This window comes from Electrophorus electricus, chromosome 10, assembly GCF_013358815.1.
Source record: "Electrophorus electricus isolate fEleEle1 chromosome 10, fEleEle1.pri, whole genome shotgun sequence".
In the NCBI taxonomy this organism is placed as follows: Eukaryota; Metazoa; Chordata; class Actinopteri; order Gymnotiformes; family Gymnotidae; genus Electrophorus; species Electrophorus electricus.
In genome coordinates, this window is record NC_049544.1 from 12,691,842 (window position 1) to 12,718,115 (window position 26,274).

Below are 26,274 nucleotides of genomic sequence, written 5' to 3' on the forward strand. Positions count from 1 at the left end.
CTCTTTTTCAGTTATAATCTTGTTTTGCTTCATTTTCATTCATTTCATTCAAATCAAGCACAGCTGTTAATAGTCTGCCTGTGGGACTTTTGTTTCATACTTTTTCTTCCTTGTGTGAGAGGTAGGAGGGGCTGAGTGTAGCACAGTGTTCTCTCTCTCTCTCTCTCTCTCTCTCTCTCTCTCTCTCTCGCTCTCTCGCTCCCTGTTGTACACACCCCCTCTCTCTGTCACTGCCGCTCTGCCAAGCCAGTCTCTGCTCATTTCCAAAGGAGACTGCGTAAAGGAGGGAACACATTTCCCGTCGACTTTACTTCAGGAAGAATTTTTTTTTCCCACTTTGAGAAGTTTAACAAGAAGGAACAGACTCACTGTCTGAGGACTAAAGAGAACTGAAGAAGAAAAGAGACACAAACAGTGGAAGGACTTATTTAAACATTCTTTTTGACTGAATTGAGAGCACGTGGCAGCCGGCACTGCCACTGGACCCTTGCACAGTGAAGCAGAGTGAGGTCATTCAGTAATTTGTTCTTCTTTGACTGAGTAGGCTCCGTGTTGCTGTTTACACTGCAAGAAAGCCCAAGCAAGCACAATGGTTGCTGGAATGCTTATGCCCCTGAACCACCTGAGGGCCATTTATGAGCGACTATTCCGGGATGGTGTCATGGTGGCCAAGAAAGACAAGCGTCCGCAGACAAATCACCCTGAGATCCCAGGGGTAGGGAATCTGCAGGTGATTAGAGCTATGGACTCTCTGAAGTCCAGAGGGTTTGTTAGGGAGACTTTTGCATGGAGGCATTTTTATTGGTATCTCACTAATGAGGGCATTGTTTACCTGCGTGATTATTTACATCTGCCACCTGAGATTGTGCCCACTCCACTGCAGAGGGTGCGTCGTCCAGCTGCCACCCTGGCCGTTGTCCAGAGGGCCACACGCGTGCAGGCTGTAGAGGGCCCGACTTCATATGTTCCTAAACCAGGAAGGGGAGGTGCAGAGATGCAGGAGGCTTTGTCAGAGAGGCAGGGATATCGTCGCAAGCAGATGGGAACTGAAGAGGGAGCAAGGTCCAATGAAAACTACTCAAGGTTTTTAGGTCGTTCAATAGCTGGTGATAAGATGAAGACCAGTACATCATGGGAATCCAGGGAGCAAGTCCAACCCATGCCTCACAGAGGCCAAAATGAAAGAGAAGTAGACCGAAGAGTCAGGAAGAAAACAACCACAGATGCACTTTCCCACCAGCCACCTGCTGAAATCAGCAGTGCACAGTCTCTAATGCAGAAGAAAATGATATGTGAGGACAGCAAGGCAGGCACTGAGGCAGCTTTGAGTAAAAGTACCCCAAAGGCCACAGGAAGTAGGGATTTGCCTGCCCACCTGTCCATTACATCCATAACACCATGTGCAGTTGCAGCAGCCACTTCTGTTTCCCCGAATAAAGCAGAGAAGGTAAAACTCAAGGAAAAGGTGTCTTCTGTTAACGTTTATCAAGAAACTGCCTCTAGTATGCCAGGTAAGGATGCCTCAATGCCTCCTTTAACTGAAAAACAAATGGAGAAAAAAAACAAAAGCCAAAGAGACCAAGAAAGTTCAGGAACATCGTATTAAGGATGAAATACACAAAATGGCTGAAAAGATCTCCATGTCTGGGACACAGAAGATGCCATCAGAGGAGTGCAAAAACAATGGAGAGACGGCTTTGATTAAAAGTGTTGCCGAGACTGCGGTCATTGCTGACCTGCCTGCACAGCTCACTGTTACTGCCCCGACAGCAGGCACTGTGGCAGTGACGTCCTCGAAGTCCCCTAATAAAGTAGGTAAAGTGAAAGTCAAAGAAGAGATGTCTGTTAAGGTCTCTCAGGAAGCCAGTACTAACATGCAAGCTAAGGATACTTCTCTGCCTCTTCCTTACAATAAGAAAATGGAAAAAACACTGCAAGCAACAGTGAATGTCCAGGAGCAGTCCACCAAGAATGAAACTCCCAAAATTATAGAAAAAGTTGGCATATTGCCAGCATCACAGTCTGCTCTTATTCCATCCGAGCTAATGCTAGAGACCATCACTGTTGCTGTGCAGCATCCAGGAAAAGGAAAAAATATGAAAGAAATCAAGAAGAAAGATCAGATCAACAAATCTTCAGACTCAGTGTTGGTGTCTGTATCCACAAGGAAGGACACCACAGAGATAAATGATCTGGTTGACGTTAAAAAAAAAGAAGCTGAGATAAATCTTGCACAGCAAACCTCTGAACCATCTTTGAAAAACAGTGCCAGTACGCTTGTCCCAACATCAACACCACCCCCCACAACATCCTCAGCTCTGGCAGCAGGTAATGCTGAGCAGAGTAAGAAGGCACATAAGACCAGCAATACTCAAGAAACAAAAGACATTCATGAAGCATCCAAAAATACCAAAGCAATGTCATCAAATGCTCAGAACAAAGCAGAAATTCCATTTGAGGGTCTCTCTGCCATGGCAGTGAAAGCCAAGGTTGAGGAGCAGAAACAGCATCCCAGCCCAACACCTGAGATCCCAGTTGCAACTGCTGCTCATCAGGCAAAAGCATTGATCGTCCATAAGGAAATGACAAGTGTTGAACAAACAGCGATGCCAGTGGAGTCTAAGGAGAAGGTACCCAAACAAGAGATAATATCAGTCCAACAAAAGCTATTACCAGCAAAACAGGTGGAAGAATCAGAGAGTAATGCTTCCAAGATGCTCGATGCGGAAGATGCCCCAAAACTTTTGAAAGGAAAAGGGAAAAAACAAAGAACTGCAGCAGTGAAACAAGTCCCATCAGCAGCAGCCGAAATCAAAGGCGACGAGGTGATGACAGCAGCACAGGTCACCATTGAGGCCCCTCCCCCTCAGGGCCTTGGGCTACTCATAACAAATGAGTCTCCCGAGATGCCTTCTGAAAAATTGTGTGCTGAAGAAAGCAGCCAGGAAGTAGCTGTACATGACACAGCCCCTGCATGCGGAGAGGGGGTGGAGCCTGTGCAGCCCTCGACTGGAAAACTGGAACGGGAGGTTCAGAAAAGGAAAACATCCTCCTCACAGAGGCTGATAGAAGCACCCACAGCCCAAGCGTCAGCAGAAGCCTCAGCCCAGGACGGCCCCCAGGCAGAGCAGGGGGAGCCTCCCAGTGTTGCACAACATTCAGCCTCTCCCGACACACAGCACAGAGGAGAAGAGCAGGAAGAGCTCTCTGTGATCAAAGCCACTAAACAGCCCATCAGCACCGACCCTCTGCACACTCAGGAGATAACCTGTGACCCGCAAACACTGCACGAGGACGAGGGCACCATGCGCAGGAAGATCGTAGTTGTGGAAGAGGTGATCGAGGTGCAGCAGACTGCCAGCCCAGGTGCAGATGGAAGTCAAGTGACAACCCCCGTGCCTCAGTGTACAGGAGATGAGTTGGACTATGACGTCCTGGAGGAGTTGGCCAAGGATCGTGCAGGCACTGCTGTCCAACAGGTCAGCTGGGACCATTCCCTGGACGAGCCTGAACGCAAAACCTTCCCGAACTTTATAGAAGGTATAGTAGAATTTTCGGTCTCATGCACTTGCTCTGCTTCTGTGATGTCACAGCCACTGCTGTAGTTTCTGTCTGTGTTTACAGTGTAGGATTTTCAAAGTGAGTGCTGGCATGAGTGGTGTCGCTCCTTTCATAGGTTCAGAGAGCACGATTCGTTTGAGAGACTGTTAAGCATGCGCACTTTTTATACACGTGTTTCTTGTTCACTGAATATATGGTGGTAAAATGTGCTCTAACACCTATACCTGTAACACATGATATATTTAAACTAAGCTCATAAGGAGCTTGAAGCCATGTGCAGTATTTAAGAATGACTTACAAGGCATGGCAGGTTTATTTATATAGCACATTTCATACACATGGCCATTCAAGGTGCTTTACAAATAAAAGAAAAATATAAAAGACATTTCCTTTAAATAGAAACAGATAAAGGTAATTCAAATATACTGAAATAATATAATACTTAAGTAAAATATTTAATAAAAAGATTGCTTTAGACTTACAGTTTAATGTATGTCTAAATGTCCGGTTTAATATGACAATACCTTAATCTTTAAAATGGCAACAATAGCTTAATCTTTAATAATTTAATCTTTTATGTGTTTATCATTTCATCATAGTCCCTGTGGATTTTAGGATGTTTGCACAATCATCCTGTTTGTCTGGTTTGGAGTTTCTGCCCAAAAGTTCTCAACAGAATTTTATGCAGTTGTTTCTGGCAGTAACCCATTTCACATCCACACCCAAACCACTCCCCCCAAAAAGTGCACATTTAGCCAACTGGTAGCCTGTATTCTGTTATGCATACTGAGATGTCATGTACTGTGTGATTTATTGTAAAATGTCAGATTTCTGAAGGGGAATTTCAGCTTTGTAACTATATGGTAATAAGCAGATTGGTAGCACTGGTCTTCCTTCAAGAATTTGCAGGAATCTTGGTAGTAAGAATCTTCCTTCATTCTCTTTCTCCTGCTGGAAATGTTCAAATCATTCAGGGAGGTGTTTAGGATCACCTTCTCTTTCTCCACTAACAGCTGTGAGGAGAGCCGTTCAGGAAAGGGGTATTGTGTGTTCAGGAATGTGTAACCCCTGCTACAGGAAGCCTGTATTTTAGGTTCCGTCCTGTGGTCTGTGATCATGTTTCTGCTGCCGGGGTCAGCCCTGCATGAGATCATGAGCTCCTGTAGTGCATCATGCAATGGAGCATAGCATAGATAAAGCTAAGAACACTAGCACTGCCTGCGAACACGAACTCGTGCAATGAATTGTGCAACAAAATTTTCTGGAATGTGCCGTAACCACATGCTCTTGTTTGCTTTGTTGTGGCAGGCGAACATTTATTTATAGTGCATTTATAGTGCTTATAGCTGCTGTAGGACTTTGGATGTGTTTTTTTTGTTTTTTTTTTTGTTTGTTTTTTTTTGCTGTCACAACAGAAGAAGATCCACAGAATGAAAAAACCATGCCTTTTTTTAGTGTTGTGAAGAGGTCAATAACACTAACAACTGTTTGGACAAATCAGTGTATCAGTTATATTACAGCAGAGCTTGAAGAGTAGATCAAAAGTGTCACATATTGTTTTTATTGTTAAGTCAGTTGGACACATGGCCTGCACTGATGTACTGAGTAGGTTGTAATGCTTAGCAACTGTCTACTGCCCCCTAGCTACATTATAAATGCTGAGTTCATTTTTGTGGTGAGATTATTTAGTCTTTGTCTGACTTAAAGACATCACAGTTATCATCAATTGTACAGATAAGGTGATATTTTGCCTGTAGTTTATTTTTCTTTATTACTTATCCCAGCTCTCCAAAATGTTTTTCTTTCAGTCCTTATATATAGTTTGCTTATGCAAAACTGTGCAAAAAGTTGTTTTTTTTCTTATGAACAGACTAAAATGGGAGCGTACCATGTCACTGAGGGCAATGAACTGACTTCCGGCATGACCCAGAAAGTCCAAGGCACAACAAAGAGACAGTGTGCCACCATTTCTCACATATTCCATGCTCTTTTTCACTGTCTACCTACACCAAACATTCCTGACCCTTTCAGATTCTCAGGCTGAATCAGTCAGAAAGCCACTCTCTGATGCCACATGATCGTCACCCAGGCTCACATTCAGAGAGGCAAGCATAACCTATCAGATGCCATCAATAGCTTATGTCATGGCTTTAAAGCAGTGAGCTCTTAGAAGCAGCAGGGTATTTGTCCTTTGCCACCTTGTTAGGTACTTCTGTCTCTGTTTCCCAAGTTCTATGAAGAGAACAGGCTGGATTAGGAAATATATTTATTGTTCTACCGTAGCTTCTATTGTCTTGTGCTTGTATTTTCAGTTGGTGCTGGCTGGTACTATGGCAACAGTAAAGCAAAAATAGTTACACATGAATGAAAGTATAAATGGGAAGTTAGAAGGGGCATTTATTTCTTAGTCATTGGCACATAATAGTTTTCCTTTTTCCCTATTGTGTTGTTCAGGGTGTGCATCTTTTTGCCTCTAACGCAGGACAGCATGTGTGCGAGAAGAGAAGCAAGGCGAAGGGAAACATCTATTGGAAGCAGTTTAATTATAGGGCACAATGATGTGGCATAAATACAGACTAGTGGGTGTCACCCTACTGCAGTCTGATATTGTAATCAGTCTAGTCTGCAATCAGCATGTTTTAGGAATAGATTCTATTTGAATTGCTTCTTGCTGTAATACTCATAACAGACTATATTTAAATGGATACTGAGTAGTACAATCTTTTATTCATTCAGTTTGTTCAGATGTGTTGGCATGATTCATAGAGTAGATAGTCATCAACTTTCAGTATGAAGCAGAATAAATGTTTTGCTTAAGAAAAACAGTCTTACACTGAAAGAAGTAGCCAGGGTTGATGCTGATTTGCATGACAGTATAATTTTAGCATGACCAGACAGGTATACTACAAAGCTGCATTCAACTTATTTAAATTTAAAAAGGTATTGAATTCACACTTCATTCAACTTCATTCAATCTTGTCTGCATGGCCCTATCACATGTGTGGCTGTATCATTACTGATTCATTCTGATCTTGAAAAGATACATGCTACCTTTAAGTAACTATTCTCTGATGTCACATGCTGCCTTCCCGTGACCATTCTCTGAAGTCACATGCTACCTTTTTACCAATACTTATTCCTGATGCCACCAAATGCCTGATTACAAGCAATCTGCTCTGTACGACCAAGACAATGAATGTGCATATCTATGACTGTCTAGCCTGCCCAACGTGGTTTTTTGGCATAGTTAATCCTTATCAGGATAACATAATTTAACCTAATAATAAACATAACATTTAAACCTATTTTTATTGTATTGGGTGACTCTTGAGGAATGGGCTTAACATAGGCTCTAGATGCCAATGTTATCTAAAAGCTCCTCTGAGTTTCAAATTAGTAGTAATCTAAGATGTGTATTGTGGATGAATTGCTGCAATTATCCCATGTAAGTACATTACTGAGGAGTGTAAACATGAATGAGAAAATGGATGTTAAATGGACAGACTTTCATCACCATTATTTACAGTGTCATATGCTAGATTTAAATTGTCTGTAAAGTGCGCTATATTTAGGGACTGCCGTGAACTACGGGAGGTCTCCAGTGCATCATGGTACCATATGAAAGGGAGACAGGGAACTCTAGCCATCCCTGGCATTCTTCCTTCATTATGGGAAACATGTACTCATAGAGTTGGATATAGAAGTTCTGAGTTGTGAGATTAAAGCAATGAAAATTAAGCCTGAGGGTATAATGGAACAATGTATTACATGCTTAAGAATGGACTTCATGACCAGTCTGTAGCAAGATTTTACATTTGGATTAAAATATTTCAAACTTCAATTGATCTTCATATTCTTGTAATTTGATAACAGAGCTTGTAGGGCTGATATGATGTTCAGGCACAGAGAATGAAGCAGAGCAAGAAAAAGTAGCATTATGTCATGGATGTTCCATTCTGCCATATATGTAGCTACCAGAAGAAGTTTAATGGCTCAGGTCAGAGTGTCCTATAAAAGCTGGAGATCTGTGCTATAACCTCACAGAATAGCACTTCCATCATCCAGGAACAGTGTGATCTCTCTCAGGTCCTGTGAGGCCAGGCAGACGCCACAACTGTTTTAGAAGTCTCTAAGTGATCTAGCGTGGGCACTTAGCTTGCTGGATATTTATATCCATGTTGGGCTCTAATACCCTGCTCCCTGGCCCTCTGGCCCCTTGCCCAGCCCCCTACCAGCCCCCTACCGGCCCCCAGGCCCATGGCCACCCCTCCTGCTTAACCACAAAGCTCCAGGAGCAGGGTGACATATCTGAGCAGCAGGCACCGCTTGTCAAAATTAAGAAGGGGGAGAAAGAAGGCAGCACAGAGCAAACAAACTGGAGTCTCTCTCTTTCCTGTCATTCCACCACCACTCTCCTCGTGCTCCTGTCCCGCAATCTGGTCAGCTCTATGAAGGTCATACCTGGTAGGTTAGCACAGCATGACTGTTGTTCAAGTTTGTCTTTGTATTCATGTTATTTTGTGTGTGTGTGTTTGTGTGTGTGTGTGTGTGTGTGTGTGTGTGTGTGTGTGTTGTTATTGTTGAGGGAGGAGGGGAGATGCACATACAACCTCTTCAGTGCGACCTTTAACCACCCAGATTGAAATTCTATTCCAGATTTAAACCTGTTCACACTATGCATGACTTGAATTACGTGTGATATTTTGAGGTTTTTCCTCCCCCACTCCCATCTCTTTATTTGATTCTAAGCTGCTTACGTCTATCATCTGTCTTGTTGTAATACTGTCAACCAGACTTGACTGACATTCGTGTTGTGACTGAGATTGGTAGGGGGAGAGTTGACTTCAGATGTGGCATCTTCTGCGGTGTGTGATGTTCAGCGGTGTGTGATGTTCAGTGATGTATGTGTTAATTGCTTGTGGGAGCCATAACACCACTCCTACCTGCTCCTCCCCGAAGCAGGTATATTTGGCTCCATCTTGTTTAGCCTTTTATGAGCTGTGTTTGGTGTTTAAACTTCTCAAAGTGGACTGTAGGAGTGGGCTGTGTTTATTTGCTAACATCAAACTGTTTTGGTTGTGTAATATCTCAATAAGATGAAGTTTCTTTTCTTTGTATTGGGCATTGAAAACATTTGTTTCTGTTAAGTTTATTAACAGACTAGTCATTCCTTCCTTTTTTTGCAGCTCAGGAACCCATGTTTGAAAGCCTGTAGATTTTAATGTGATGTTGTGACACTGTCAGAAGTATACTGAAAAAAAAGATGGAAAGATGAACATATTACAGTGAAAAGATGATGGACTGAATATTTAAAGTAGACATTTAAATAATGTTGGCTTTGTGTCAGAAGGATATGTTTTGCAGTCAGACAGGGCCACCTAATCCCTTTATAAAGTACATAACTCCGTTTTGATATGGTGTGGTGGGCAGAATGTTCTGAGCACATGCAATCTGAGACTAAGAACAGAAAAACATAGGAGGGTTGAGTTGAGAAAGAGACAGGTGTGTAAAGATATAGAAGGAGAGAGTAGCAGATCTTCCCACTGGAAGGAAAAAGAATACAAAGAACTGACTCCCCAGCTTTTTGCTTGAAGACATCATTTATAAATGAGAACCGCCCATCATCTTTGCAGCAGACACATGTGCCGTACCCCCCTTCTCATCTTGCCCAGCGTCCCACCTGTTGCTGCCCAACTTGGCCCAGGATTATTTCAACCCTAATACCATCAAACCCTCCCCCGAGGCTGCGTGGTCCCCACCCTGGTGGTTTTGGGGCATGTCATCACCCTCATAGCTCTCTGGCACTTGTGGAGGCACAGCAGGCAATGTAAGAGATGAACAAACATGGTAGAGAAACGTATCTTTCTTCTTCCCAGAGGCTATTGTACACCTGCTCAAATAAAGTCATTGCTTTGCAGTGACGTGATGTGTTTTTATGCTTCAGTTACCGTCTGGCAATGTCTTGCTCTCCCCTCCAAGTGTCCTCTTGTGTCTCTGTGGGAGAGAGAGTAGCCCTGGAAATGCTGGTATAAAGGCAGAAAACTGATGGGAGACCAGAGGGGCTGCTATTCCACAGTCTGCCTTCGTATACAAAATGTACTGCACTGCAGATTTAAGCAGCATTTAAACACTCAAACACTTTTTTTTTGGATGAGACAAAAGATTTTACTCTGTTTGTTTGTTTTCTGTAACTGCTTTCCAGGTGTAATACTTCATATTCTGTAGACTTGTATGTTTGAATTTTTTTGCGTAACTTCAAAGCTGTTAGTTACATACTACAATAAATGACTAATGTAGAACATTATAAAGCCCATTAAAAATGTTTTGTACAAACCTGCTGTTCAAGTACACGTGTTTAGTGTATATGTGCCTGATTGACCTTTACCAAAATGTAGCATTTTATTAACTCAATATGTCCTATTTGTGCAGACCACAATGTTGTGCATCTCCAGTTGCATTCACATAGGTGAAAGGAAGAAAATGTGCTGTCATTTTTCTATCAGTGAGGTTTGCCATCTCACTGACTTAAATGGCCCTGTGGGGACAGGAGTCTCAGGAGCTTGATATTAACCCCACAACCTCCACCATCCCCCAAAAAAGCAGACAAGCACAAATGTCAATATGCCAGTAATTACAAGTTGTCTTAATGTGTGGTAATGACAGAGATAGTATGATGGTATAGGATTGGCTTTTGTTTGAGTGGCGTAAATAAGTCAAGTACTAGACATATTTGCAGGGAGAGATGTTGGGCAAATATTAATGGTAGCTCTTTTGATAACTCAGTTGAGGTACAAGCTTTTATTAGGCAGTGAGCCATCAGATGGTCTTACATTGCAGTGTTTAATCACAAGACCTTGTAGCATCTTGTTAATCTGTAATCCATAACAGTCTGGGGCTTTCTAGACTGAAGGATCCCTGGGCTAAATTTAACTGCTGTTTTAGTTTCAACTCCTGTTGAAAGAAAGCTCTTGCTCAGGGATGATCCATGGAACCTGGTGTGACAGAGTTGACCTGTGATGGGTGCTGGCACCAGGCCTCTCCCATTGGCACTACTTTGCCCTGCTGATGGCTCATTCCCTGCACCTCCTTAGGAACTGTCATTGTCATTGACCTAGCGGATCATTCAGACATGAGACTGCTAATCCTATTACAAAGGTATTGCCACATTTTTCCCTTCCATTCTGCCACAGTAAACAGTTAGAAGAGGTGGATGCTACAGGTCCATTGTGACTAATAGGATCAAAAGAGAGTGAAAGGGTGAGTAGGTTATGCCATTGTGCCATCCTTTCCATTAAAGGTGCTTTCACAATGTGTGCTTTACACTTTACCACTCTGTTTCTTTCTCCACTCACTGTGTTGCAATATCTATCCAAAATAGCTGGCCACTGATTGGAAAGCTATTGGAGCAAGACACAAATGTTTCTCCAGCAACACTAGTGATTGCTCGTTGGCTTAGAATGAAAAAATCAAACAAATAAATGAATGAATAATTGGAATTAAATGCCATATATTATGAAAGACAAGTAGTAAAAATGTGCACTATATAGTTATGCATTATTTCATTATAGTTTTTGCAAATCCATATACTAAATATCCACTTTTAGATAATGTATCAATATCATTCCATTCCAAGAGCAAATACCAATGGTTTGGAAACATTAGTGATCAGAAGTTATGAATTTCCTAGAAATCATCATGCCATGTCTCTTTCCTGTTTGTTTGAAACATAAAGACACACTCTTTGGACCCTTGTTCCATTATGTGTTTACAAGAAAAGGCCTGTTCAAAGACCATACAGTATTACATCACACCACACTGTAAAGTTACGGTGGGAAGAGGGCAGCATAACCTAATGTGAACATAATGCTCACACAGAAAGCATGTCAGTGTGTAAATTGGGCCAACAAAATGGTTGACTGTACTGGTTTTGGAAGCCACTCCGAGTTCTTCTCTGCTCTATTCAGGGTGTTGGGATTAGCTCTATGACACAGGAAAGAGACGCGCTTAACCAGCTTTTCCAAGGTCTTCTTTGACAGATGGCGCTGATTTATTTTTTTAAATTTGTATTTATTTATTTTTATTTTTATTTTTTAATATATTTTTTTACTTTTACCTATTGACCACAACGTGGCTGCAATATTAACAGGCCTGGTTTCCCTCAGTCATTTAAGGAGAATGAAGTCAAAACAGGTCCAAATGTGTAAACTGAAGGCTATGCTGTGAAAAGGGCTCTTTTGTAATGTTAATAATTTTTGACAACCATTTTTGTCTCATAACCTGTTTTTATATATATATAAAAACCTATTGTCGTTACTGTATTTACTGTCATTTCTTAACTTTTGGCACAGCACCAGCTCAGTGCTAATGCACAAGTGCTTATCAAGCCAATAATTGTGCTAAAGTACTCCTTCATGTTTGGTAGTGCAAGTGTCAGTGAGACCAATACTGCAGTGTTACAATAATTTTATCTCATATGACTTTGTGAAGTAGAATGTGTTCTCAAAAACATATGAAAGTAAAATTTGAGCCATAACAGTTGATAATACATATCTTAAGTCATACTTATGCTGCACATATATACTGTCAACAACAGTATATATGTTAAACAAGAAATGTTAAACAAGAAATGTTTTTATGATTTGGGAGGCTTGGCAAATAGTTGAAGTGCATCTTTAGATACAAATATACTGTAAAGAAAGCAATTATAGTGAGTCTTGTTGTAATTTGATACAGTACCAGTTTATTATGTAACCAGAGTACATTTATTATGATGCCAGCTGTGTTTTGTTTATCTAGTGTGGACAAACTCATTGCAAACACCTACACCCAGCTCATAACTGTTAAAAAAAAAGGCACTGGAGAAAGTAGACTAGATCAGACAAAAGCATAATGATTTTCCTGATTCTGTTTTTAACATATATATATTTAACATATATATTTTGTTTTTAACATATATATTGTTAAAATTACGGGCTCTCTCTCTCTCTCTTCTCCCTTTCTCTTAATGATGCCATTCATAAACTACTGTTTTGGGAGACTAAAGCAGGCCATGGTTTTGGTTCTGTCTGTGTTTGTGAGAAGTGTGTTGATAACCACATTTTAATTGATTGAGAAGGGCAGCTACTAATATTCTGCTGGTATCAGTCTTGCTTTCCTTCGACAACTCTGCATTAATCCATCTAGAATGATGAAAATATGATCAATGTTTTACATAGATTATATCTTTCTTGTTGAGACTCTAACTGGATTATTAAGAAGGCTGTTAATAGGCATATGAATAATTCAGACTAATGGATACCAGGCCATGGCAAAATGCCAGTCCTTTTGTGGTAATTGGAACTGTCCCCTGAATAAAATTGTCATATAAGGTTGTCACAGATGTCACTGAATTCTGGTTTGTCTCTGAGCTGTAATCTAAGCATATTCTCATGACATGTTTCAGTGACAGGTCTGGCAGTGGTAGTCATTTCTTCATGCTAAGTAGAACACATTTGGCCTGGGGGGTATATTTAAATTGTCAAAAAACTGTTATCAAGCCAGAGTGTTCTGCTTAGAACAGCAAACAAAACAAGTGCTCAAACAATTGCTTTTAACTCTATTTTTACGTATTTTAGTAGCACTTTCTAATAAAATTCAAGAAAGCACAACATAATAACGGTTTGTAGCGCATGCTCATAATCCATTCGTTACTTTTAATTTATTATTAATATTGTATTAATTATAACTAATATTTTAGTTATTATTTTAAACAGCTTTATATGCGGGGATACACTTTTTACTGCAAGAATATAAAAATCAGTGTACAGAAAATTCTTGAGTATGGAATTCCTATTTGGTGGCCTTATTCTCTTATTCGCAGCCACGCGTGAAAGGGGCGTGTCTGTGTAAGTAGAGGCATTGTGCGCGTGAGAACGTTGCATAAGGAAAGTCTGGAAAGTGCATTTTGCCCTGTGATGGCGACTGGGGACCGCGATAATGCTAAAGCACTGCATAACGCGAGCACTGTTGGATTATTTTACGGACGGGAAAATTATCTGAATGAGATAAACTATGGAGAGAGAACCAGATTTTTATACAGAAAAATGTGTTGCGCAGGTAGGCTATGCAGATATACTTCATTTTCTTAATATGGAAATTGGGTGGGCTTTAGCTAGGTAGGCGGTAACCGGGGAATATACGTAAGAACGCAGTCGTAGTGGTTACACGGGAGAAATGTTTACTAAAGGCCTACCAATGGCCGGTCTATTAGCATCTGTTCCTTGTGAGCTAATTGTTGGGGCATCTTATTTTTTAAGAGTGTTTTACATGGTCTTGCGCAAAAGTTTTCAACATGGTATACAGGGAGTTGTGAAACTTTGACACGATGCACCTGTTAATGCGCACAGTAGGTCCATGAGGTCAGATTGTTCTCATGTCCGCTTGTGAGAGGTTTTCTAACCTACATTTTGTTCCACTGTAGAGGGAGCATTATTATTTTAGACTTCATCAGTGGTACGGTGTGCTTGTATTCTTGTAGATTATTTAATAATTAATTGGGCCAAATAGAGTTTCCCCCTTAAGTGGTAGACAGAAACAGGATCAGCATTCAGAACACTCTTCCTTCCTGAATAATTTATTTTCAAGTAAAATATAGTTGTCAATGTTTTTCACTGCAAACAGCAGCTAGTTGCTACGAGAAGTTCAATGTTTCCACCGCGCACCCGTTGATTTCATCTTGCATAGCCAAAAGCTATTATTGTTACATGTTAGTAAAGGGTTTTGTGTCGCCATCTGTGGTTGGATTGATGAGGTTTCTATAGCAGTAGTCATAGAAGTTAGTGGTGGTAATAATAATAATAATAATTATTATTATTATTATTATTAACAGCTCTATATCCAGTTTGATTTTTCCAAGTAGTCTTTATTTGAGAGATCATTAAACGTGTTTCTTAACCATGTATCATTAATGAAGGATTAAAGGACTAAATAGGAATTAACACAGTGAGAATAAATGACTTTTTATAGTGTTGCTGATTTGGATCATGGAAAGATGATGGATGAAGGTAATTTGAGGGCACTGAGGTAAAGAAAATGAACCTCTGAAAAATGCCCTGTCCATTTTCAGCAGTCAGTGCTATTACAATGGCATTAAGTCAGGACCTCAGACTCTGGAAAAATACAGAGCAATTATGTAAGACAGTGTTCTATGACTGCAAGCGGCATCACCTCTAAAGTAATGTCTTATGTTTTCTCAAATCCCTCCCTCTCTGTAGACAGTTCAGCAGGAAAACTGAAATGCACTTTTACAAGTACTTAAAATATTGAATTCCCACTTTGCTAAGAGCAGTGAACCTGTTCTTGCCATGTGTCTAGACTGACAATCTCTGAATGTTCTTCTCAGTCATCTCCATTAGAGGGAGACATTAGATTGGACAGTATTCGCAGAGTGTTTCCTCCATCTTGAGCTTTAGCATACAGAGGTGGGACATTCCATACTGACTAAGAGCACAGTCCATCAAGTTATTTTAAATGCCAGTGCCCAGTGCCAGAGCTGTCGTGTTGTGGCTCAAGTTTAATCAGAATTTAGCTTCATCCTCAGATCCTGTCGTGATATGACATTGGCACCTGATCCATGGATTTAGACCATCACAGATATTACTGGAAAGTGAGTCATCATCTAGCACTCCATCAGGGATGGGCTAAGAACACATGGGCACCCCAGCATGGGATATATTTTATTTCAACTATTACATTTATTTTTCAAATCAAGCCATATTTTTTACAGAAGACAGACAGTGTCACCTACGTTTTTAGTAATATTAAAAAAAAAAGATAAACACACATCTGTTTTGTTCTAGTGGGAAAAGACAGGGTGTGTCTGTGGCGCTACATGATGTGGTTTGGATTTGTGCTCAGGTGAACTGTTTACTTCTCCTCATTTTATTCACATTCCTCTCTCTCTCTGTCTGGGCGGGGCAGACAGTTCAGCACACGCTCCAACAAGGAGCAAAAGCAGAGAGACAAAACAGATATTTGCTGGAGAATGCTCCACCTGGTTGGGGAGAGGAGTCCTTGCTCAAAAATGCACTCTGTCCCATCATTCATTAGTTTCCAGTTTACCACTAGTGAGTTAGTGTAGTTTCTTACCCTCAGTTGTTTAACTGGTTTGTGCTGGCATATATCATTTGTGACCTTTAGCTTTCAAGGTGGTGGCCAGGGCCAGTGGAAATATTCCTGCTGAGAGAGTGGGGAGGTGGTAGAGCACTCGGGGCGCAACGGGGCTACAGTCCAGAGTCAGCACTCTGTGGGAGGTGCAGTTTAAGACCAGCGTACATAGCTGATGTCGTATAAACCTATCCTTATTTTGAGTAATATCACACTACACTCTATAAGTAGTGTAGTTCAATAGTATCATATTTCTTATTGGTGTACTTGCCTGGAACTGTGCAGGGAAACTATGGTAACGCTTGTGTTTAATGTCCCAAATAGCAATGTGGGGTTTCCCCAGTTTCCAACCATATGACGCAGAACAACTGACAGCAAACAGGGGAGACACTGTGTCACTAAAAATAGGCCATCGAATATGAGTAGGTTCAGCCTACATGAAGGCTTTTAGTGTTGTAAAGTACCATATGGGCTGGCGGAAGCCCAGACGAATGAGGACCATAATATGCACTTTTGCTTCAAGTAATGGGACGTTTCTCCTGCGTGCCATTACAGGAGAGCCCTGATTACCAAGATGTTCCACATCCTGCATGTGAATGCATTACTTGGGGGAAACTTTGGCTAGGGAGCATGTAGTTACTGCTTCTCTGTCCCATTTCTCAAGTTCGAATGAGGGCTCAGTGGTATCACTGTATGAGACCATATGAGAGATCTGCAGATAAACAAACTAAGAGTGCTGCTGTCAAAATAAGGACTGTGCCATTTTGTCTTCTTTGTCTACATACAATGAAAAAGCAATATCTTAATTTTTCCCACTGCTCTGATAGATGCAAATGTGATGGCACACTATTTGAACAATAGCTGTTCGAGAAGTACTTTTTTCATCTTTTTCGTTGTACTACTTTAGCTAAGTCCGCTGACTCATAATTTATATTCCTGTGTTATCTCAATCATGCTCCACTGAAGGATGTGATGGTGACGCCTAAGCGCAGCTTGGCTGTGTCTTATAGAAGATGATCTCATGCAGTGGGAAGCGGGGAGGTGGCTCTGAGTGGCAGGTTCGCTGAAGGTTCCTGATAGCCCCTCTTACAGAGGGTTTGAGAGTCTTTACCCCAAGGGTTATTTTTTCACACAGTCTATCATGTTTTCCTGAGCATTGTTCCAACTTGCTTGCGAAAGTGAGTCTGTATGGCTCTCTTGGAGCATTGACCCTGGCTTCACACTGTAATGATCCACTTCAGTGGGTCAGAGACAGGTTTCAATAATCCAGTAATACATTTTCCATTCACATCATTGATGTGATACAAATTGCCGCATGCATGCTGATTATTTTTTTCTTTACTGATTGTTTTCTTTTTCATTTCAACACAAGAAGCAAGGTGTGGTCTTGTAGGCATCGAGGAACCTTTTGATCATTTGAACTGGGAGCTCCATTATGACAGTGTGCCCTGTGCTCCTGGGGATTTTGTTTCAGCTCCTCTGCCACACCTTCATTCCTTCACCTGTAGGGATACTTGTATGGAGTTGCTAAAGTCATTATTTAAGGCGTGTCTCTCCACGTCTGTTGTGGAGCCATCAAACACCATAATATAAATACACGAATACACACAGACGCGTGCACACTTACACAGACACACACACACATACTTTTACACTCCCATTGCCTTACACATTCCCAATTTTAGATGTACAGTGCAAGTATCAAGCCTGAACAGGTAATGATCAGTCACGGTAATGAACAGTACTTAGACACACTAGAGGTTAGACACACTAGAGAGCTGATTAGCAGTGATGGATTGGATGTAAGTGAGATACTCTTGCTCATTTCTGCATTACGACTCTCTTTGCAGACATCATGTGCCCATTGAATGTCCAAACATCCTGTGTTGTAATGCTTAAAATATGCCTAACAAGCTGTGCTATTTGATCAATGCAGGAAGCTTCATAATTTCTACTTCATAGCTTCATAATTTCAGCTACAAATATGACTAATGAGAAAGTGTGATGTGATCCCTCACATTTACGTAGAGATTACTCAATGTTCTGTCATAGAGATGGAAAATGTTCAATCTTAGGGTGGCTAAAGAAGATATACAACAGTTTTGGTAAATGGAGACATTTACCTGGGAATGTATTTCAGGAACAGAACTGTAACACATATTTTGTAGCTAATTTATTTCTACATGATTTACATGGAAGCCAGCAGTGTGAAATACTGAGGCTGGTTTGGGAAGGGTAGTTGTGTAATCGTACAAGCACCCACCCCTTCTCCCACCCTTCCGGCCTGATCAGACGCTGTGAGTAATTCATGATTACCAGTTTCAGGAATGTTACATGTGCTTAATAATGAAAGATGTCTCTGCCTGAACTTGAACACGGAGAAAGTTCAGTTGTAGCCCAATTAGAAGTGATCACATTGAGCAAATAAAGTCAAGTTGTCATAAATTATGGTTAGTTATATTCCCATTTTATGATGCACATAAATGTATTATAGTCAAATTATAATGCATTTTATTGTATTGTGTTGAGTATTTGTGTTTTTTATGGTGTCTATTATAGTATCTGGCTGTAGTATGCATTACTCTTCTTTGATTTCTTCTGCATATAATGGATTATTGTTCCTTACACTAACTAGGACTTAAGGTGTGTGTGAGGGTGTATGATGTGGGTGATACACAAGGTATACTTGACACCACACCTTGTGCACTCACCCTCCCAGTCCCTCCCCCCTTTCCTGTCCTAGCCACAACCAACGTGACACGGCAGAGCAAAGGGCGGGTGGAGCCCAGCTTGCCATGTCCTCCAAATGCATAGTAAAACAGCTGTCAGAGCAGCACAGAGACAGGCCCAGACTCACCTATAGGCATCATTTATGCTGAGGGGGGAAAAAGTCAGAAAGGAAACGGGAGCTAACGAAGGGAGAACAGAACTGAGGCGCGAGGAAGAGACAGCGAGTTTGGAGTGGAACACGACGTCTATGTGGCAGGTTGATGCCCAGCTCTCTGGCACGTCTGTGAAAGTGTGAGGGGGATAAGGCACCTACAGAGGACTGTGGGTCTGTAGAGACAAGGTTTATACACAGGGGAAAGAAAACTCCAGACTGACTCTACTCTCGTAAGACACAGAAAAGATGAACTCTCAACAGAAACTAAGGAATTATTCTGCTGACAGCTTGGGCAGATCCAGACTGCCCTCGGATGATGTGTTCCACCAGGGCATGCTCAGAGCTATGGATGGCAGAAAAGGTACCTAAGTGACAGCTCCTTTTTGCACCTAATGTTCAGTGTGCTTGAGCAAACCTGGCTGCGGTGAAGTAATCCTTTGTATTTGTATCTACTTGCATTTCCAGTTTTAGTTTATGGTCTGTTTGATTTCGTTATGTGGGTCTTCTAAAAGAGGCTGTGTTTTCCATTGGAAAGTGACCGTTTTTTAGTATAATTCTGTGTTTGGATGTATTGCCTAGAGTGTAAATTACAACTGTACTTTTCTGCATTAACAACCTAACTGAAAATTCGATTAAAAATGTACTTGTTTTCTGGACCAAATAGTACACATGGACAGCAGTAAACAGGAACTGTACTTACAAGGTTGTTGTGCAGCTTAAGTTGTTCTCATAGTTGTTCTGCTTCTGATGGACTTTATCAGGACCTCCCTTATCTTTACATTCTTATTTCGCAAATAAGGGTGTGATCTTATTGTTGTACTTTACTGTCAAAGATTGGCAGTGAAAATGCAGAAAAATCAGGTAAGAAATGTCACTGACCACACCCCTTTTATCTCATAATCTACATCCTCCTGCTCTTTTAGTCTTTTGTAAATGGAAAAACATACATTATTAAGAACAAATAGGGGTTTTTTGGCACCAAAAATGCAAGTTTAATATTTGACTAATGTTTAGCTTATTTTTCTCCTGCTCTCTTTACACTGAGCATTGCAGCTGATCATTGATCAAGTCAGAATTAGGGGATGGATGGAGGCAAAGGCAGGTATCAGATTTCAACATGCCTGATCATTTCATTGCTGGTGAGGTCAATTGTGAAGCTAATTGTAGCAGTGACAGCTTAACCACTAGCACTGTAATGCAATAACTGTGAGATGAATCAGGTGGAATTCAATGATCCTGAGGTCAAAGTGCTGGGTCTTCAGATGACTTGAGCAAATACTCAATGTCTAGGGCTACTCAAGACCAGTCCCTGATTGTTTAGCTGCTATAATCCACACAGTATCTTTGAATTGGGATCAACCAAACATAAAGCCTTTTATTGATGAACGAGGATCACTCCACCCTCTTTGGTCAAAGTTCAACTAGTTTCCGCTCTCTGGTAATCGCCATGGCAACGATGATCAATAACATTTGCTCCTTACTCCACCCAACAGAGAAATGTAGAGAAAGTGTAACCTGAAGGCGTGTCAGTGCTGGCCTGATGGAGCAAATCTCTCTCTGTTTCAGTCGTAGAGAATGGACTGTGCTTTAAAGGTTTTAGCATTTCATTTGTTTTGATTCATGTCACTTCAACCAAGGTATTGAGCTCCAAACCTCAAATCCAAATTCATTCCTTGGTTTTATAATCACAGGTAGTTAATTAATGCAATATGACATAAGGAGTCAAATCACAGACCTCAAGGACCAAGTACAACAGATTTTCTACCCTCCATTTGCATAGTATTCGTAAAGGCAGCTGCTTAATTATATTCACTGTTCATTACCAGAGTTTGCAAAATCCAGGACTAGATTTGAAATCAAGGTCTGGGGTTGAATACTTGTGATGTAAAGCTTTAACTTACCATTCCAAAACCTTTTCTTCTGCTTTGTTTCTGTGGTTTCAGTTACAGATTGTAGCCATAGCAGGAAAATCTTTTAAGTCCTCTGATGAACTCTGAGATTTAGTAGATTTAGCTGATGTCATGAGAGAAACACCAAAACTGGGTGATGGGGAGTAGTCAAATGAGGCTACTGTCATTTCAGCTTCATGAGCATTGATGCTCAAAGTTGACTTTCTCTGTTGTGCATGTGATATACTCTTGAGGCTGCAGTCATTGTAATGGTTTATCTCTGCTTTTTGCTATTAGGATCATCTAAGCATTAAGCACAAGGGATTTTTACTTTCCCATTAATATAAAAAAAATGATATTTTATGGAGTCATGGAGCTCCTATGAGGAGCAAAAGCAAGTATGTTGGTCCCATATTACACAAGCCGGCTGCACATTTTAACTGATTTTTTATTTTAAAAACTGCCAAGCTAAGTAGGCTTCATACCTAATTACAATGTAGGCATAGCAAGTGTGGTAAACTGTAACTGTGGTACTGTAGCTTGCAACCAATTTAAATGTGCTACGTTAATACTGAAACATTTTTGCGTTTATTAATTATAATTCTTAATTTAACACAGCCACTGTGTTCAGTTAATTTATTTCAATCCTGTTTCTCTAAAAAATACAATGCAATGTTTACTACATCAGTATTTGTGTGTGTTTAAAATGCCTGTTTATGAAGTCTGTTTTGTTGGAGAGCAGTGGTAGTGGTTTTTCTGTTTTCTGTGTGTTGTCTCTACGTTTGTAATGCCTGAGGCCTCACTGAGTGCAGACTCTTCAGCTTTCACCTTCTCTCACAGTGGTTCTCGGTGGCACTGTTTAAGAATGTGCGTGAAAACTGCCAAGTGCACACCTCTTTCAGATGCTCCCGTCCCAGAGCCAGCTTGTGCTAGAGGCTTGGTATGAATTTAGAGGCAAGTCTCTGCAAAGAGCTGCTCAGGTCGTCATTCTGACATGATATGACTTTGGTCAGGTTGCATCAAGGGGGATTCAGACTGTCATTATACATAGAATTCTTCCCATTTAATGGGATTGTTAGGCCTGCAGATTTGATCAGTGTTAGAAAGCTGACACTATCAATGTCATCTCTGTTGTCCCTGAGAAATAGCTTCATTCTTCTGCCTCTGCTCCTGAATATTGCTGCTTTGATGTGTGATTTAGAATCTTTGAATGTCTTTAATATTTGTTTCTTTTTGTTCATTTGCAGATGAACGGGACAGAGTGCAGAAAAAGACATTCACAAAATGGGTGAACAAACACCTGGTAAAGGTAATTCATGTTCTTAACCCTTGGTTCTCATTTCTCAGAACTCTTCTTGCTTTACATTGGCAGCATCCTGTCCCAAGCCATTCCACATCTAAACACACTAACAAAAGACTGATAATGTGCTCAGTGGGTTCCCAGAATGTCAAGTCAAGTATGATTCTCAATCACTAAAATACATTTACAATTTAAAACAAATGTTGTAAAAAGCAAAGACACTCTCAATTAGCAGTATATTTAGTACCCTAGACCTGCAAGAAATACTTTTATCCTGAATCATCTTAGTGAATGAGGTTGGGTTGACTGTTTTCTGATGTTAAAATTTAGTGTTGTGGTGAGGTTTGATCTTTATTATAAGAGCATATGCCTATTAATTACCAAAATTGGAGTGAGGTGGAAGCAGAGGTCATAAAGAAGCAGCATAGTTAAATCTTGCTTAAGGGATCTTCCATGTATGTAAAAGGCTTCAGTTTAATATACAATGCTTTGATTGCAGTAATGACAACAGGGGAATAATATGCTTCATTCAGGCTTACAAAGCAGGTATACTGAAGGAAAAAGGCAACACCATCCATGGCAACATTGCAACAAACAATGTTTACAATACAGAAGCCCATCACTGTCAAAATCTACAATGTGCCCTCAAGTGTCCTTCAATAATGCATGGTAAAGGACATGATAAATGAACACCACCCAGGCAACAAAACACTGAACCACAGGTAATGTGAGGAGTGAAATGTACCGTATTCCTCAGTATTGTCAGTTGTCAGCAAGCTATTCATAGCACCATTCTTTGAGCTTAGTTAACTCAGAGGTATTTAATGAATGTTATAAACTAGCCAATTTATAATTCTTTAGCCACAATGGGTGAAGAATTTTGAGCATATAGAGGCAGCCAAGAATAGGCAACCCCCTCACCCTAAAATGTCTCATTAGTAAACAAAAAACATCTCCTGCTGAAGATACTCCTATATGAACATGATGTGCTGTGTTATTTTTCATTTATTAAAAAGCTACTAGTAAGGTAATAAGGCCGAGCTTGGAAGGGCTTCTGTTTATATGGATCAGTCTCTCGAAAAAGCTAAAGAGGTCCATTCACATAACCAACAAAAAAAAGAAAGCCCTTGCAGCACAAAAGACTGTTTTGTGAAAGGCCAGTGTAATGCCAAACCTCACAGCTCTTGCCTGAAGACAAGCACACACACTGTTTTGAGAGTTGCTGGCTGTGTGGATGTGAGAATGAGTCACAGACATCTGGATTCGTTTTACTCCTCTCTGGAGAGGCAGACATATGCTAGAATGTGGGTGGCTGGCTGCCTCACAGAGCCAGTCTGCCTTCTGTAGAATCTCCTGGATTCAGCTAGAGAACTTCCTCAGTCACTCAAACTACATTGGAAGTCAATGCCCTGTTTATCATCTTAAACAAGGGAATAGATGAGGTTGATTGCCAATCATAGATTTGTTAGGGAGACCTCTCTGTACTCTCTCACTGATTTTGGAATGTAGGAAACAACATGATTTAAAATACATAAACCAGCTGATGCATCCATCTCCCCTGGAAAAAACCAGTAGCTCTAATATTGCATGGAAACATATATTTCTGTCATCTAAACACAAAAAGTGTTGTTCTTTCAACATAAATGTTCCACACAGATCTGACCTCTGTAGATTTCTGAAGTGATTTTAACAATGCAGAATGGCCAGATGCTAAGTTCAGTGAAGCTCCAGTGGGATACAATGGCTGGTAACCAGTTGTCGTGATCACCAACTCAAACTCAGAGTCTTGAATAAAAACAGTCTCTCATAGTTCATATGAGATTAATCCTGCAAATATCGATGTATCCCGTGTTGTCTTCTGTTATAGTGTAAATTTAATTATAGCAACATTACAGGCCATTGCTAAACTGGATTGCCCTACCTAGAGAAATTTATCCCAGCTGCAATGAAGATAAAAAGTGGAATGCAGAACAATTATGACATGTTATTAGTCAGTTAGTGGAGAAAGATTCGGAAAATGGCTTTATGGCCACTCAGGCCCAACCCTAGGTTGGAGGCAGCTATTGGGAGGTGTAGATGTGTGCTCTCATTTACTTAAGTCACTCCTTTGAAAGGTGTTCAGCAATAAGAAAGCTTGGAAAAGAGCCAAAAATATTGGTTTGTGTGTGGAACAGTCAATACTTAAATACAGGCTTCAGAAAAAGAGATTATTTCTGATAATTTACCGAGCACACCAAATCCAGGTTACCTTGTTTTGTGTCCATAACTACAAATCTGTCTACCTGAGGGTTATCTTACTAGAAAATTATTCTGCTGATTACATGAATGGATTTGACCTTGAAAGCTGCAAACAGACAAAGAGTAATCACTTCACTTAACAGAGAGTGCTCAATTTACACTGTGGTTGTACGTGTCAACAGCAGAAATGTAGCACAATAGGGCATATAGCTGTCCTTTAACACAACAGCAACGGCACACAGTATTACCCCGTGCTGATGGACTGGTCATGTTAATCATGGAGCCAGTGGAGACTAAGGCTTTGCAAACTTACTTGTTAATAGAGTCAGGCTTTTTTTTAAAAAGCTGTTAATCGAGTATGCTAGCAGATGAATGTTAGCTTCTGACTGCTGTAAACTTGAATGCACTACATTGCAGTGAAGTTGACTGCAGTGAAGTTCTCTGCTACCACCTGCTCATATCCCAGTTGGTCTTCCAGTGGGTTGAATGTAGTGATCAGCAGAGGACCTGCTGCAGGGGAGTTTGTGAAGCAGAAGCTTTTAACACATAATGTATAATGTTGCAACAGTGATCCCTGGTGGCAATATCTCTGTCTTCCCTTACACCTCAGTTGTTTGGCTACTGCTCTGTAGGAAGAGCGCTTCTGAAATAAAGATGTGTCAAGGGTACTAAATTAAAGACTGATTTGAACATCATGAAAACATATTTCTGTAAATTGTTGCCAATCTAATTTTTATTAGATATAATTGAGATCCGATGAAGTTGTTAGAGGAACAGTCTTTATATTACACACATTATGTTGAGAGCAGAATGTTTGTTGTGACGGTTTGGAATGGTTTTGTAATGTTATTCAATAGCCAAACCTAAATCTTTGCAAATAAAAAAAAAATCAGGTTACATTGCTCCATCAGGTTTAGTTACAGAGCACACAGTAATTTTTGCAGTAATTACATATTGAGTTAATGTAGCATCACTCTGGTTTATGTCATCTGGTCTTGAGGGCCAACAATTAGCACCTTCTGTTTTTCAATACCGTCATGAAAATTTGTACAGCTGTGAAGTTTTTTTTTTGTTTTGTTTTGTTTTTCAAATCTTCTGAACGCTTCACAATAGAAAATTGGCTAAGGACACTGGATTTAATCGTCACCTTTCATGATTCATATAAATGCTTAATTTTGTTTGTTTTTGTCTTCTTTTTCCCACTTGAATCGCCATTCTGTTCTCATTCGTCTTCACCATTCTGTTCTCATTCGTCTGCTCTTTCTGCTCTCCTTTCACTCATTCCTGCCTTCCTCCATTCACCTCCTCATTCATCTCTTCATGCAGCACTGGAGAGCAGAGGTAGGTGCCATGTGTATGCAGGCCCCAGCAAGACTGGGTTCCATCCTGAGCTCAGCCCTGCATGAGTCCCTCTCTGCCCCAAGGCTGGCCTGCTCGGCTGACGGCCTCTGATGCTGTCATTGTCAGACTGCACAGAGCCATGCTTTCCTTTTGATCCATGCTCATGTTGCTTAAAGTTTTTGAGGGTGAAGAGTAGATTTGAACAAAAATGCAACAGCATAAGTAATCTATTAGTGCTTGACTTTACCCATCACTTTGTGCATCTTGCAATATCCATGAATTACAACACATAGCTAAATTGTGTTTTACTCAAACACCTTTAATTATTTATTTATTGAGTCTCCTATTTTGTAAGAATATATCATTAAAGCACTGCTTGGTTTCACTGTCTCAAGCCCCTGCACACAGTTGCGTGTATGTGTAATTATGAGTGAGAGTTAAACAGGAGGAGGGAGGGTTGTATGTCTATGTCATTAATGCCCTCACAATCTAATAAATCAGTTGTCAAAGATGATAGCCAACATTTGGCCAGGTGTGTCTGTAGTGAAGATGAGGCCGCTTACCCGCCTGAGGATCTGCATTCCTGCCCTGTTCACATCTGAAACTGATGGTCTTGCTTGAGTGAATCCTACTGAACACTAAAACCAAATGCTAAAGCTTCGATGCTTTTGCTTTCCAGATACAGGGAGCACTGTGTATTGAGGAATACTGTTCTTCAGTATCTGTCTTGAACTAAATTATATTCTATGCCTCTCGGCACTCAGGCCCAGCGTCATGTGACTGATCTGTATGAAGACCTGCGAGATGGACATAACCTGATCTCTCTGCTGGAGGTGCTCTCTGGGGAGACACTGGTGAGCTTGTCTGCCTCTGTGCCTGTGAACAACCCTGCTAAGTCTCTGCAGCCCCATAGCCAG

General features: G+C 40.7%; 2 protein-coding genes across 20 annotated transcripts in view; both read left to right on the plus strand.

Annotated features, from left to right (window-relative positions):
* Positions 1 to 26,274, plus strand: part of plecb (plectin b) — a 104,584-nt gene that overhangs the window by 48,039 nt on the left and 30,271 nt on the right. For 6 of the 19 annotated variants that reach the window (XM_027002724.2, XM_035531208.1, XM_027002734.2 and 3 more), the window contains exons 1-4: positions 1,610 to 3,540; positions 21,726 to 21,787; positions 25,343 to 25,357; positions 26,122 to 26,211. In XM_027002724.2, coding sequence (XP_026858525.2) covers positions 1,623 to 3,540; positions 21,726 to 21,787; positions 25,343 to 25,357; positions 26,122 to 26,211 — 2,085 coding nt within the window. In that variant the 5' untranslated portion in view covers positions 1,610 to 1,622. Of the gene's footprint in view, positions 1 to 1,609; positions 3,541 to 7,874; positions 8,026 to 21,725; positions 21,788 to 25,342; positions 25,358 to 26,121; positions 26,212 to 26,274 lie in introns of those variants that run through there. The other 13 variants (XM_035531217.1, XM_035531219.1, XM_035531221.1 and 10 more) reach the window with 4 other exon arrangements.
* Positions 244 to 1,628, plus strand: LOC118242189 (plectin-like). Its single transcript, XM_035531227.1, has one exon. The coding sequence runs from the start codon at positions 590 to 592 to the stop codon at positions 1,604 to 1,606; it is 1,017 nt and encodes a 338-aa protein (XP_035387120.1). The 5' UTR covers positions 244 to 589; the 3' UTR covers positions 1,607 to 1,628.

What these genes read in the sequence shown, in the direction of transcription:
- LOC118242189 (XM_035531227.1), top strand. Translation starts at nt 590, where the DNA reads ATGGTTGCTGGAATGCTTATGCCCCTGAACCACCTGAGGGCCATTTAT.